The following is a 15332-nucleotide window of genomic DNA, read 5'->3' as shown; positions in this document are numbered from 1 at the left end:
ATTTTTTTTATTTTTATTTTTACTGGTGACGTTTGGTCCAAGGGCGGCTGCTGACGCAACCCGGGGATGCCTCAGCTAGCTCGTCAGGCTTCCATGCCTCAGCTGGCTTGACAGGTTCTCAAGCCTCGGTCGGCTCCTCAGGCTCCCATGCCTCGGTCGGGATCGTCAGGCTCCCATGCCTCGGCCGGCTTGTCAGGCTCCCATGCCTCAGCTGGCTCTACAGGTTCTCAAACCTAGGTTGGCTCGTAAGGCTCCCATGCCTCAGCCGGCTCTACAGGTTCCCGCGCCTGGTCCTCGGGACCGTCCCTCTGGTCGGCGCCACGTGTCAGGGAGGGGTTACTGTCACGTCTACTACCGCTCCCCCTCTCTGGCACTCATTGTTGCCAGTTTATTCATTATTACGCATACCTGCCACCATCGTTACGCGCACCAGCGCCTCATGAGACTCACCTGGACTCCATCACCATCCTGATTACCTCCCCTATATCTGTAACTCCCTTGGGTTCTTTCCCCAGGCGCTATTGATCCTGTGTTATGTCTGTACGCTACTCGTGATTCTTGTTTTGTTACATGTTCGTTTATTTATTAAATTCACTCCCGGTACTTGCTCCCGATTAGTAGCGTACACGTTACACAAATGAAGATCCTACATCTGTAAAGGTTGCGGGGTGGGTGCGTGGACTAGTTTTAACCTTCTAACTGCTGTATTAGTTTGATAGAGAAAATTACTTGCACCTTGGCGAGCAATATGTTTGGCTTGTGCTCCTTACCTTGACGGCTATATCTATCTTCACAGGGGGACGGGATACATCAGATCAGAGAAGCGCTGAAGATCTTAGCTGAGAGGGTTTTAATCCTCGAGACTATGATCGGTATTCATGGTGAGTAGGAGGCCTGAGGCAGCAGGGTCAGCTTTAGGCAGGGGTCAGACGAGGCTGGGTGTCACCCCACCCTCCACTCCTGGGCCGTGGGACAGTGGGTATGGCCAGAGTCAGACAGCCCCAGGACCAGGCCTGGTGTGTCCACACCCCACCCCTCACCCAGTCCCCTTGTCACTGTTCTCTGATAGGACATTAGTTTGAAGATGTTCCAAGACTTGCAGGCAGACCTGGAGCTTCTGGCTCGCAGGGTGACGCTGCTGGAGGCTATCATCTGGCCAGGTAACGCTGGTAACCATCCTCACCCCCAGGTCACACTAGTACATTATCTACTTCATTAGGCATGCAAGAACCATATGAAAAATATATATTTTATGTCTGTTTTGATTTAAGAGTTGTTTGTGTAACTGGACTCGCATTAGTGGGCACCTACTAGTACAATCTTATTAATTCACTAAATAGCTGATGTTACTCAAAGATTTAGACTTGTCTAGATCACTTTCATAGTTAGGCACATCATAATGATGGATACAGTGCATTCTGAAAGTATTCAGACACCTTGACTTTTTCAAACTGTTGTTACATTACAGCTTTACTCTAAAATTGAAAAACAAATCCTCATCAATCTACACCCATATCTCATAATGACAAAGCAAAAACGGGTTTTAGTAATGTTTGCAAATGTATTAAAAATAAAAAAACTGAAATATTACATTTACATAAGTATTCAGACCCTTTTCTCAGTACTTTGTTGAAGCACCTTTGGCAGTGATTACCTGCTCGAGTCATCTTGGGTATACAAGCTTGGCACACCTGTATTTGGAGAGTTTCTCCCATCTTCTCTGCAGATCCTTTCAAGCTCTGTCAGGTTGGATTTGGAGTGTCGCTGCACAGCTATTTTCAGGTCTCTCCAGAGATGTTCGATTGAGCTCTGGCTGGGCCACCCAAGGGCATTCAAAGACTTGTCCTAAAGCCACTCCTGTGTTGTCTTGGCTACATGCTTAGGGTCATTGTCCTGTTGGAAGGTGAACCTTCGTCCCAGTCTGAAGTCCTGAGTGCTCTGGAGCAGGTTTTCATCAAGGATCTCTCTGTACTTTGCTCCGTTTATCTTTCCCTCGATCCTGACTAGTCTCCCAGTCCCTGCCGCTGAAAAACATCCCCACAGTATGATACTGCTGCCACCATGCATCAGCGTCGGGTTGGTGCCAGGTTTCCTCCAGGCATGACACTTGGCATTCAAGCCAAAGAGTTCAATCCTGGTTTCATCAGACCAGAGAATGTTGTCTGATGACTCCAAGCGGGCTGTAATGTGCCTTTTACTGAGGAGTGGCTTCCGTCTGCCCACTCTACCATTAAGGCCTGATTAGTGGAGTACTGCAGAGGTGGTTGTCCTTCTGGAAGTTTCTCCCATCTCCACAGAGGAACTCTGGTTCTCTGTCAGGGTGACCATCGGTTCTTGGTCACCTCCCTGACCAAGGCCCTTCTCCTCGATTGCTCAGTTCTAGGAAGAGTCTTGGTTGTTCCAAGCTTATTCCATTTAAGAATAATGGAGGCCACTGTGTTCTTGGGGACCTTCAATGCTGCAGAATTGTTTCAGTAAACCCTCCCCAGATCTGTGACTCAACACAATCCTGTCTCAGAGCTCTACGAACAATTCCTTCAACCTCATGGCTTGGTTTTTGCCCTGACATGCACTGTCAACTGTGGGACGTTATATAGACTGGTGTGTCCCTTTCCAAATCATGTCCAATCAATTGAATTTACCACAGGTGGACTCCAATCAAGTTGTAGAAACATCAAGGATAATCAATGGAAACAGGATGCACCTGAGCTCAATTTCATAGCAAAATTTATGTAAATAAGGTATTTGTTTTATACATTTGCAAACATTTCTAAACCTATTTTCGCTTTGTCATTATGGGGTATCTGCGTAGCTTGAGGAGAAAATGTATTTAATCAATTTTAGAATAGGGCTGTAATGTAACAAAATGTGGAAAAAGTCAAGGTCTCAATACTTTCCAAATGCATGCACTGTATGGCAACATCATATAAATTCAGCAAAAAAAGAAACGTCCCTTTTTCAGGACCCTGTCCTTCAAAGATAATTCGTAAAAATCCAAATTACTTCACAGATCTTCATTGTAAAGGGTTTAAACAATGTTTCCCATGCTTGTTCAATGAACCATAAACAGCTAATGAACATACACCTGTGGAACAGTCGTTAAGACACGGACAGCTTACAGACGGTAGGCAATTAAGGTCACAGTTATGAAAACTTAGGACACTAAAGAGGCCTTTCTACTGACTGGAAAAACACCAAAAGAAAGATGCCCAGGGTCCCTGCTCATCTGCGTGAATGTGCCTTAGGCATGCTGCAAGGAGGCATGAGGACTGCAGATGTGGCCAGGGCAATAAATTGCAATGTCCATACTGTGAGACGCCTAAGACAGCACTACAGGGAGACAGGACAGACAGCTGATCGTCCTCGAAGAGGCAGACCACATGTAAAAACACGTGCACAGAATCGGTACATCCGAACATCACACCTGCGAGACAGGTACAGGATGGAAACAACAACGGCCCGAGTTACACCAGGAACGTACAATCCCTCCATCAGTGCTCAGACTGTCCGCAATAGGTTGAGAGAGGCTGGACTGAGGGCTTGTAGGCCTGTTGTAAGGCAGGTCCTCACCAGACATCACCGGCAACAACGTTGCCTATGGGCATAAACCCACCTTCGCTGGACCAGACAGGAGTGGCAAAAAGTGCTCTTCACTGACGAGTTGCGGTTTTGTCTCACCAGGGGTGATGATCAGATTTGCATTTATCGTCAAAGGAATGAGCGTTACACTGAGGCCTGTACTCTGGAGCGGGATCGATTTGGAGGTGGAGGGTCTGTCATGGTCTGGGGCAGTGTGTCACAGCATCATTGGACTGAGCATGTTGTCTTTGCAGGCATTCTCAACTCTGTGCATTACAGGGAAGACATCCTCCTCCCTCATGTGGTACCCTTCCTGCAGGCTCATCCTGACATGACCCTCCAGCATGATAATGCCACCAGCCATACTGCTCATTCTGTGTGTGATTTCCTGCAAGACAGGAATGTCAGTGTTCTGCCATGTCCAGCGAAGAGCCTGGATCTCAATCCCATTGAGCACGTCTGGGACCTGTTGGATCGGAGGTTGAGGGCTAAGGCCATTCCGCCCAGAAATGTCCGGGAACTTGCAGGTGCCTTGGTGGATGTGGGGTAACATTTCACAGCAAGAACTGGCAAATCTGGTGCAGTCCATGAGGAGGAGATGCACTGCAGGACTTAATGCAGATGGTGGCCACACCAGATACTGACTGTTACTTTTGATTTTGACCCCCCCCCCATTTGTTCAGGGACACATTATTCCATTTCTGTTAGTCACATGTCTGTGGAATTGTTCAGTTTATGTCTCAGTTGTTGCATCTTGTTATGTTCATACAAATATTTACACATGTTAAGTTTGCTGAAAATAAACACAGTTGACAGTGATAGGACATTTCTTTTTTTGCTGAGTTTAAATGCTTTATCATATGTAATAACGTGCTCTATTAACTAACTATTTTATATTTATGTCTCATATGTATGCATAGGGTAGCATGGCCCCAATTCTTTGTTTCTTCAACAGAGCCTGATCTAGGGTCTGGAGATGGTCAATACGGGACTGCATCCCCAGGTGGTTTCTACAGGGATAAGCGAGCAGGAGCTGAACCCTATCGGCTCATCTCCCCTCCTCTGTCCACAGACACCAAGGTTCAAGGGAAGTAGCATTGTTCCCTGCTGCATCTCTGAGGATCACAGGCTGGGTTTAACTACCCCCTCCCTTAGGTCTCTCTGGCACTCTACTGATCCAGACCTTATCTGATACCCTCTGTGGGCTGTACCATCAGACGAAAGGTGGGGGACACCTCAGGGAAGCTCCACTGGTGCTCCGGAGTCTACCCACCTCCATTGGGAACCAGTACCAGCCACCTTTACCCCAACATACACCTCCTCGTAGACCCATGGCTCCCGCTGTGTCCCATCCCTGTTCCCCCTGTGTCCCACCAATGTGGCTACAGCTAGAAAATATTTCAAGAAAATAACCTATAGGCCTCTGGAAAACATGCAAACATTAAAAAGCTTGATATGTTAAATGGTGCTCAATCATCTGAAAACAATTCTGGACTATAAGGGTCATTGCAGGATAGTATAAATTGCGGTAAATTAAAGGAGGAATTGAGTGTAAAAGAAAAGACTGGCTCTGAGAATTTGTTTGGACTGTAACAATGTTGGGAATCTGAGGTTTACTTATTTAAATATATTGAGCATGTACAGACTGCAAGGCACACGTACACAAAAAAAACTCTTCCTCTTATATTCCTTTTGTTTTGTTTCTATAATATTGTGTTAGTCCTTGCTATGTAGTGCACTATAAAGATGAAGACATGGCACACCTTTCCTATTGAGATGTCAGTTAGTAGTACCGTTATGGAAAGCATTGCTTATCAGTGCACAGCATTTGTCTTGGTGTCTGATAACCATCCCTTTAAATCAAACAAATCCAACAAGAGATTTAATGTATTTATTTTATTCACATTTTATTGTAGATTTGTTGGTGCACAAAAAAATGCAGTTATGTGTTTCTACACTCTTAGACAGTATTTGTTCTCAACAGCAGTGCTGGAATACAAAACTCATACCCATATAGCTAAGTATCTCCTTTACCAAAACTGATATGTGATCAAATTCCTGCATTTATTTCAAACCCCAAACTGCAGCTCCTGCATAAACTGGCAGTAGTTGACTTATTTTAAACCCACAAGCTAAAGCAATGACATCTCTAAGAACCCCCACTCATGGGACAGGTGTATCTTTCTCCTACAACAGCTTCAGTCCTACGCACACACACCACACAGTAGTACAGGACCTGTTGATGCAACTTGAATACATTTTTGTGTAACTTTGTACCATTATTACATTCTTATACTTAGACTGATTTCTCTGTCACAGTAAAAAAAAAAAAACTTATTCTTTGATAATTTGTTTCTTTATCTTATAATACAAATTGTGTGAATTATTTAAAAAAAGATAAATAGAAGCTTATTGTTTTGTATGCTGATATACAGTATGTAACATCATATGTATTTTCCATTTTGGGCATATTTGATATTGCTTGCTAATGTGTTATTGTGCTAAAATAATCTTCTAGATGGTTTTTATAATAAATAATTGTTTTGCTTTTTTAACAGGCCAATTGTCATTTTTTTCATAATGACATTAATTTGGGTACTCGTCTTTTCCTTTTAGCCCACAAGGTACATTCAGCTCAGCAAAGTTCAGCTCAGCAAAACTCAACAAAATATCAATATCATCATGCTAAATCACACCTTCTGTTCCAAGGTCCAGTTGGTCACCATGTGCTGATCTGACAGGCCTCAGGTATTTCTTGGTGGCAGGGGGATCTTCCCTTTGGATGTCATCACAGCCTCCTCCCCAACTCTGTCATCAATGAGCAGGGAGATGGCGCCATCTAGCTGTCTAGTTGCAGCCAGTGCCACCACAGCTTTATCTGTAGGAAACCCCATCTTCTCCAGTTGCTGAAGCCTGAGAGGGGAAAATAATGTACAAAAATACAAATACATATACCGTACCAGTCAAAAGTTAACACACCTACTCATTCAAGGGTTTTTCTTTATTTTTACTATTTTCTACATTGTAGAATAATAGTGAAGCCATCAAAACGATTAAATAACACATCTGGAATCATGTAGCTACCAAAGAAGTATTAAACAAATATCTTATATTTTTGATTCTTCAAAATACCCGCCCTTTGCCTTGACAGCTTTGCACACTCTTGGCATTTTCTCAATTAACAGGTGTGCCTTGTTAAACATTTATTTGTGGAATTTCTTTCCTTCTTAATGCATTTGACCCAATCAGTTGTGTTGTGACAAGGTAGGGGGGTATACAGAAGATAGCCCTATTTGGACCATATTATGGCGAAAACAGCTCAAATAGGCAAAGAGAAATGACAGTCCATCATTACTTTAAGACATGAAGGTCAGTCAACCCAGAAAATTTCAAGAACTATGAACGTTTCTTCAAGTGTAGTCACAATAACCATCAAGCGCTATGATGAAACTGGCTCTCACGAGGACTGCCACAGGAAAATAAGACCCAGAGCTACCTCTGCTGCAGAGGATAAGTTCATTAGAGTGACCAGCCTCAGAAATCGGCACCTCAGATTGCAACCCAAACTAATTCTTCACAGAGTTCAAGTAACAGACACATCTCAACATCAACTGTTCAGAGGAGACTGCGTGAATCAGGCCTTCATGGTCGAATTGCTGCAAAAGAAACCACTACTAAAGGACACCAATAAGAAGAAGAGACTTGATTGGGTGAAGAAACACAAGCAATGGACATCTGTCCTCAGGCTGATGAGTCCAAATTTGAGATTTTTAGTTCCAAATGCCGTGTCTTTGTGAGACGCAGAGTTGGTGAACGGATGAACTCAGCATGTGTGGTTCCTACTATGAAGCATGGAGGAGGTGGTGTGATGGTGCTTTGCTGGTGACACTGTCTGTGATTTAGAATTTAGAATTTAGAATTCAAGGCACACTTAACCACCATGGCTACCACAGCATTCTACAGCAATATGGCATCCCATCTGGTTTGCGCTTAGTGGTACTATCATTTGTTTTTCAACAGGACAATGATCCAAAACACACCTCCAGGCTGTGTAAGCGCTATTTAACCAATAAAGAGACTGATGGCGTGCGGCATCAGATGACCTGGCCTCCACAATCACCCAACCTCAAACCAATTGAGATGGTTTGGGATGAGTTGGACCGCAGAGTGAAGGAAAAGCAGCCAACAAGTACTCAGCATAGGTGGGAACTCCTTCAAGACGGTTGGAAAAGCATTCCAGGTGAAGCTGGTTGTGAGAATACCAAGTGTGCAAAGCTGTCATCAAGGCAAAGGGTGGCTACTTTGAAGAATCACAAATATAAAATATATGTTTTAAACTTTTTTGGTTACTACATGATTCCTTCCATATGAGTTATTTCATAGTGTTAATGTCTTCACTATTATTTCTGTAGAAAATAGTAAAAAAAAATAAAGAAAAACCCTTGAATGAGTATGTGTGTCCAAACTTTAGACTGGTACTGTATATTTTGCTCAGAATGTATTTTTTTAAATTATATATTTGATCACAGCTTGCATTTGGCCAGAATCAAAGTTAAGCATTATATGATAAACTACAAAAATTATTATTAAAAAAATATTGTACATACACTGAGTGTATAAAACATTGCTCTTTAGGCCTCTCGAGTGGCGCAGAGGTCTAAGGCACTACATCGCATTGCTTGAGGCGTCACCACAGACCCGGGTTCAATCCCAGGCTGTGTTGCAGCCGGCCGCGACCGGGAGACCCATGAGGCGGCGCAGAATTGTCCCAGCGTCGTCCAGGTTAGGAAAGGGTTATGATAAGTGCCTTTGAAAGGGTTACGATAGTAGGTGACAGGCAAACCGGTTTGAGTGTGTCAAGAACTGTAACACTGCTGGGTTTTTCATGCTCAACAGTTTCCCATGTGCATCAAGAATGATCATCAACTGTGTGAAGCATTGGAGTCATCATGGGCCAACATCCCTGTGGAATGCTTTCAACACCTTGTAGAGTCCATGCCCTGACAAATTGAAGCTGTTCTGTGGGCAAAAGGTTGTGCAGCTCAATATTAGAAATGTGTTCCTAATGTTTTGTACACTCAGTGTATAGGCTGCCACAAATGTGCTCTTCTATACTAGTAAATGTCAGAATAAACCTGACTGACCTCAGAAAGGACACTGAGGACTTTGACACCTCAACTTTGGTCCCTGGTTCCTCAGGAGCATCCTGTAAGGAGGCCAATATCCCCGCCCTCAGCATCTGCTCCTCCAATAACTGGGCCTCTGACACTGCTGCAGACCCGTCCAGCAGCCAATGAGGAACAGACGCTAACCAAGGCTGTGGGTTCACGGGTGGAAAGTCCTCCATGGGGGTTCTGTTAGAGGGAGATACCTGAGGGAATGGCCCAGATCTGTAATAAACAAAGTCTCATTGTTTCATTTCACTTTGTCCTGCATTCACTGTACAACCCTGCACATGTGACTATTAAATTCTCTCATCTCACTCATGCCACCAACTCCATTCCCAGAATAGGTAGTAGTAAATCAGGCTTCAACAAGCTACTGTAACTCATGAGTTGTTCTCACCTCTGTGAGGTGTTATAGGTGGGAAGCCTTAGCCTGGAGTAGTAAGGAACATAGGCCCAATCAGGGAGGAAGTTGAAAATCCCTATATTCTCTATTTTCTGCAAAACCCCAATAAAGGATGGGCGATCTTTAAACAAAGTCAAGGTACATAATCACAGAATGTAAAAGATACGGCAGAGACAATGGGGACAAAAACACTTTCCAATAATTTGTTGTATTTTTTGGCAGAGAAGGATACAGTTGTGTCCTATCAGTATGGCACAGAAGTGGAGCAGGCCCGGTGTGCTTGGAAGCAACACCAAATTGAGGAGTAAGAGAAGCCAGGGCAGGAACCAAACTGGTACACATCTGAGCAGCTTCCTTTGGGTCACCTGACGACACTGGGCTGTAAACAGAGCCAGTTGAGTGGCAGAGGAACCACAAACACGACTAGCCTCATCCCCACTGATGAAGAGTAGGATGGCATACAGTGGAGGAAGGAGAGCTATGGAGAGGAGTGAGAGGGCAAGAAAAGCCACTGTGCCCCAGCGTCGCTCCTGGCATGGTCCAAGCAACAGCAGGAGAATTGCGTTGTAGAGAAGAGAGGGCAGCTCCTCATGACTAAAGGCATAGAGTGACAGATCTGTGTGTGAGAGAGGGAAGGTTACTTTCTATTTTCTATTCAGGGGTAACAAATCAAATTCCATACCTGCTTTACTCTAGGTGTGTCTGGCAGATTACCTACCTCGGCACCCTGGGTACTGTCCACCTGGGCCTAAACTCAGACTGGCTGGAATACCACCAAGCCACATCAGCCCCATCAGAGTTAACAGAAACGTTGTTCCAAGAAAGAATCCCGGACGATTCGAGCCAAACCAAAACCATATTGAGCAAATACGGTCAACCATTGTAGCGGACTTACTAGTGCTTGTCGTAGAAGCACTGTGGTAAGCTTTCTAATCAAACACTTTCCCCATTCAAACGATATTCAGGACACACGAAGTTCTAATATGTTTTATGTCCAATAAAGACAATGGCACATATTTGACTTGAATATTTCTAAATATGACAACGCCATCTTCGCTTTATAACTGACAATATTCGCTTCATTAACTGACTGACAATATTCAAAATAAGATTGCACGACGTATCAGAAAGCGAGCATGATAGCAGCGAGAGGATTCCTACTGGTCCAAGTGTGTTTGTCCAAGGGTCGAAAGATGTACAATAAGTGTAAGTTACTTCAATGACATTCAGTATTTAGTTTTTCGTGTTAAAATTCATAAATCATGAACACTCAAGTATTTCCTTAGCCGATAAAAAAATGTGCCACTTTGCAATGTATCAACACTTCCTGTTTACGTTCTTGGACGAGTTCATTCACGACTACCTTAACGTAAAACCTCCTATTAAATCGAGTTATTATAATTGACTACATACGGAAAATATTTGTGGGGTGTTTCTGTAATTATTTGATTCATGAAATGTTTCTGCACCCTGATTTTGTAAATGTGTTGGTACCCACTGAAATATGGTGTATGCCAGAGACACAGATTGCACCATATCTCAGTGGATTACCACAGCCACAAAGTCATACCCCCCCTTATTTCTACAATGTATTTGATTAAAATCTGATTTCAAACCTAGCCCTAACCACACTGCTAAACGTATGCCTAACCTTAAATTAAGGGAAAAAACGTTTTTGTTTTCATGAATTTTTTTCGATATAGACCATTTTTACTTTGTGACTGTGGTAACTAGTGAAAACCAAGTGAAACCCTTCTAGTCGGTCTTAAAAACCAAAAAAAAAACGATTCGTTCAGTCATTCCTATGGGGAAAATGAATTGGGAAAGAATCGGTTCGGTTGCAAAGTAGGGTTTTGGCATAAACGCCGAAAATAAGGTCTGAGGTTAACACAGGTTTAGGATATCTTGGATATAGGATATCTATGCAGTGCCTAGCTCCACTCCTATTCCCCAGGCGCTCTCTTTTGATTACTTCTTTAACCGTAATAGCCTTGGTTTCATGCATGTTAACATTAGAAGCCTCTTCCCTAAGTTTGTTTTATTCACTGCTTTAGCACACTCTGCCATCCCGGATGTTCTAGCCGTGTCTGAATCCTTTAGGAAGACCACCAAAAATTCTGAACTACAACATTTTCACACAAGATATAACGGCCAAAGGGGGCGGTGTTGCAATCTACTGCAAAGATAGCCTGCAGAGTTCTGTCCTACTATCCAGGTCTGTACCCAAACAATTTATCTAAAAACAAGTCTCTCACCGTTGCCGCCTGCTATAGACCACCCTCTGCCCCCAGCTGTGCTCTGGACACCATATGTGAACTGATTGCCCCCCATCCATCTTCAGAGCTCGTGCTGCTAGGCAACCTAAACTGGAACATGCTTAACACCCCAGCCATCCTACAATCTAAGCTTGATGCCCTCAATCTCACAGAAATTATCAATGAACCTACCAGGTACCACCCCAAAGCTGTAAACACGGGAACCCTCATAGATATCATCCTAACCAACTTGCCCTCTAAATACACCTCTGCTGTTTTCAACCAAGATCTCAGCGATCACTGCCTCATTGCCTGCATCCGTAATGGGTCAGTGGTCAAACGACCTCCACTCATCACTGTCAAACACTTCAGCGAGCAGGCCTTTCTAATCAACCTGGCTGGGGTATCCTGGAAGGATATTGATCTCATCCCGTCAGTATTTTAAAAAATGCCTTCCTCACCATCTTAAATAAGCATGTCCCATTCAAGACATTTAGAACCAGGAACAGATATAGCCCTTGGTTCTCTCCAGACCTGAATGCCCTTAACCAACACAAAAACATCCTATGGCGTTCTGCAGTAGCATCGAAAAGCCCCCGTGATATGCAACTTTTCAGGAAAGCTAGACACAAATATACACAGGCTGTTAGAAAAGCAAAGGCTAGCTTTTTCAAGCAGAAATTTGCTTCCTGCAACACAAACTCAAAAAAGTTCTGGGACACTGTAAAGTCCATGGAGAATAAGAACACCTCCTCCCAGCTGCCCACTGCACTGAGGATAGGAAACACTGTCACCACCGATAAATCCACTATAATTGAGAATTTTAATAAGCATTTTTCTATGGCTGGCCATGCTTTCCACCTGGCTACCCCTACCCCGGTCAACAGCACTGCACTCGCCCAAGCCTTCCCCATTTCTCCCTGTCCCAAATCCAGTCAGCTGATGTTCTGAAAGAGCTGCAAAATCTGGACCCATACAAATCAGCCGGGCTAGACAATCTGGACCCTTTCTTTCTAAAATGATCTGCCAAAATTGTTGCAACCCCTATTACTAGCCTGTTCAACCTCTCTTTCGTGTCGTCTGAGATTCCCAAAGATTGGAAAGCAGCTGCAGTCATCCCCCTCTTCAAAGGGGGGGACACTCTTGACCTAAACTGCTACAGACCTATATCTATCCTACCCTGCCTTTCTAAGGTCTTCGAAAGCCAAGTCAACAAACAGATTACCGACCATTCCGAACCCACCATACCTTCTCCGCTATGCCATCTGGTTTCAGAGCTGGTCATGGGTGCACCTCAGCCACGCTCAAGGTCCTAAACGATATCATAACCGCCATCAACAAGAGACAATACTGTGCAGCTTTATTCATTGACCTGGCCAAGGCTTTCGACTCTGTCAATCACCACATCCTCATCGGCAGACTCAATAGCCTTGGTTTCTCAAATGATTGCCTCGCCTGGTTCACCAACTACTTCTCTGATAGGGCCTCTGTCAGTCTCTATGGGGGTGCCACAGGGTTCAATTCCTGGACCGACTCTCTTCTCTGTATACATCAATGATGTCGCTCTTGCTGCTGGTGAGTCTCTGATCCACCTCTACGCAGATGACACCATTCTGTATACTTCTGGCCCTTCTTTGGACACTTGTTAACAACCCTCCAGATGAGCTTCAATGCCATACAACTCTCCTTCCGTGGCCTCCAACTGCTCTTAAATACAAGTAAAACTAAATGCATGCTCTTCAACCGATCCCTGCCTGCACCTGCCCGCCTGTCCAACATCACTACTCTGGACGGTTCTGACTTAGAATATGTGGACAACTAAAAATACCTAGGTGTCTGGTTAGACTATAAACTCTCCTTCCAGACTCACATCAAACATCTCCAATCCAAAGTTAAATCTAGAATTGGCTTCCTATTTCGCAACAAAGCATCCTTCACTCATGCTGCCAAACATACCCTTGTAAAACTGACTATCCTACCGATCCTCGACTTCGGCGATGTCATTTACAAAATAGCCTCCAATACCGTACTGAATAAATTGGATGTAGTCTATCACAGTGCCATCCGTTTTGTCACCAAAGCCCCATATACTACCCACCACTGCGACATGTACGGTCTCGTTGGCTGGACCTCGCTTCATACTCGTTGCCAAACCCACTGGCTCCAGGTCAACTACAAGACCCTGCTAGGTAAAGTCCCCCCTTATCTCAGCTCGCTGGTCACCATAGCAGCACCCACCTGTAGCATGCGCTCCAGCAGGTATATCTCTCTGGTCACCCCCAAAACCAATTCTTCCTTTGGCCGCCTCTCCTTCCAGTTCTCTGCTGCCAATGACTGGAACGAACTACAAAAATCTCTGAAATTGGAAACACTTATCTCCCACACTAGCTTTAAGCACCAGCTGTCAGAGCAGCCCACATATTACAGCACCTGTACATAGCCCATCTATAATTTAGCCCAAACCACTACCTCTCCTCCTACTGTATTTATTTATTTATTTAGCTCCTTTGCACCCCAATATTTCTATCTCTACTTTGCACATTCTTCCACTGCAAATCTACCATTCCAGTGTTTTACTTGATATTTTGTATTTACTTCGCCGCCATGGCCTTTTTTTTGCCTTTACCTCTCTTATCTCACCTCATTTGCTCACATTGTATATAGACTTATTTTTCTACTGTATTATTGACTGTATGTTTGTTAATTCCATGTGTAACTCTGTGTTGTTGTATGTGTCCAACTGCTTTGCTTTATCTTGGCCAGGTCGCAATTGTAAATGAGAACTTGTTCTCAACTTGCCTACCTGGTTAAATAAAGGTGAAATATAATAAATAAAATCTTATACGTTTTGTTCTATGAGATAATATCAGTAAGTTAACATTCCCTTTATGAATTATGAAGCCTTTATGTGCATTTTTTTAAACAAAAAATCACACCACAATTCACAAAAAGTTACGTTTGCTGAAAAAGTTTATAACATAAAACTAAATGTAGGGTGAGTATTGGTTAAGAGGGACACTTAAGCTTTGTAATGAATAGCTTTGAATGTGTACAATAACACAGCCACCAATCAATGCCTGTATGTTAGTAAGGAAGTATGTGATATTATTATTATTTTAATTTTCCGTAATACAAAAATCAACAACTTACATTGCTACATCAAACATGTCAAACAAAACAAAACACAGGTATTAACAAGAAAATACTAAAACATTTTTTTTAAATCGATAAAAATAGCAAAAAATAGCAAAAAATAAACATTTCTCGTGCAATTGTATTCACTCTGAAAAAATCTCATTATTATGATTCAGGAAGATGTTATTCTTGTTATTATTCACGAGGAATAATGTCTTAACAAGATGATTAAATTAAATAAAAAATATGTGTAATTTTGATATAGAATTCTGAAATGTTTGTTTGTATATAAAGTATTTGGCAACAAGAATTCTAAAAATTCACAATTTCAATGGTCTTGTTATCATTGCAGTAGTAACATATTATATCCTTCATGTCAAAAACATGGGTAGTGTTCATAATGGTAAATAAGTATTCTGCAAGGTTTTCCCCAAATACTGACACAAATTTACATTCACGGAACAAGTTACTCAGATTCTCACTTTCTTTTTTAACAGATAATGCAGATATCATCAATACCCACATATTTGGACAACATAGAATTACATGGATCTATCATATGTAGAATTTTAAAGTGCACTTCCTGAAATTTGTTTGGTATACAATATGTGTAGGAAGTATACAAAAAGAAAAGGGTTCACAATGGATGTCATCACTGTGGGCGTGGTATCCCATGTAAAGACACGTGTCTCTATAGGGTACTGAGGTAAATAATGTTAAGGTTATACAAAACGAACAAAGGATATTCAGTGCATCATTACAAACATATTTGTAATGGGATGTAATTGTAAA

General features: G+C 42.9%; 2 protein-coding genes across 3 annotated transcripts in view; one reads left to right on the top strand and one right to left on the bottom strand.

Annotated features, from left to right (window-relative positions):
- Positions 1 to 6131, top strand: part of LOC139390178 (EMI domain-containing protein 1-like) — a 100178-nt gene extending 94047 nt beyond the window's left edge. The window contains exons 15-16 of one of the 2 annotated variants that reach the window (XM_071137423.1): positions 1070 to 1160; positions 4535 to 6131. In XM_071137423.1, coding sequence (XP_070993524.1) covers positions 1070 to 1160; positions 4535 to 4674 — 231 coding nt within the window. In that variant the 3' untranslated portion in view covers positions 4675 to 6131. Of the gene's footprint in view, positions 1 to 796; positions 882 to 1069; positions 1161 to 4534 lie in introns of both variants that reach the window. The other variant, XM_071137424.1, reaches the window with a different exon arrangement.
- On the bottom strand, positions 5461 to 10495 carry LOC139390179 (rhomboid domain containing 3). The gene is made up of 5 exons (XM_071137425.1): positions 9869 to 10495; positions 9383 to 9766; positions 9145 to 9271; positions 8724 to 8969; positions 5461 to 6492 (listed from the first exon to the last, which is right to left on the bottom strand). The coding sequence occupies exons 1-5, from the start codon at positions 10029 to 10031 to the stop codon at positions 6324 to 6326; spliced, it is 1089 nt and encodes a 362-aa protein (XP_070993526.1). The 5' UTR covers positions 10032 to 10495; the 3' UTR covers positions 5461 to 6323.
- Positions 10496 to 15332: the final 4837 nt, after the last annotated feature.

The sequence above is a fragment of the Oncorhynchus clarkii genome, chromosome 30 (assembly GCF_045791955.1).
Source record: "Oncorhynchus clarkii lewisi isolate Uvic-CL-2024 chromosome 30, UVic_Ocla_1.0, whole genome shotgun sequence".
NCBI classification, from domain to species: Eukaryota; Metazoa; Chordata; class Actinopteri; order Salmoniformes; family Salmonidae; genus Oncorhynchus; species Oncorhynchus clarkii.
This window is presented reverse-complemented; position numbering and strand designations above follow the sequence as displayed.

Excerpts from the sequence above, each read along its gene's own strand:
- LOC139390179 (XM_071137425.1), bottom strand. The coding sequence starts at position 10,031 with ATGGTTGACCGTATTTGCTCAATATGGTTTTGGTTTGGCTCGAATCGT. Across the intron at positions 8,970-9,144 it reads ACCTATAACACCTCACAGAG|ATCTGGGCCATTCCCTCAGG; the intron begins GTGAGAACAACT and ends TGTTTATTACAG. Across the intron at positions 6,493-8,723 it reads TCCTCAGTGTCCTTTCTGAG|GCTTCAGCAACTGGAGAAGA; the intron begins GTCAGTCAGGTT and ends TTCCCCTCTCAG.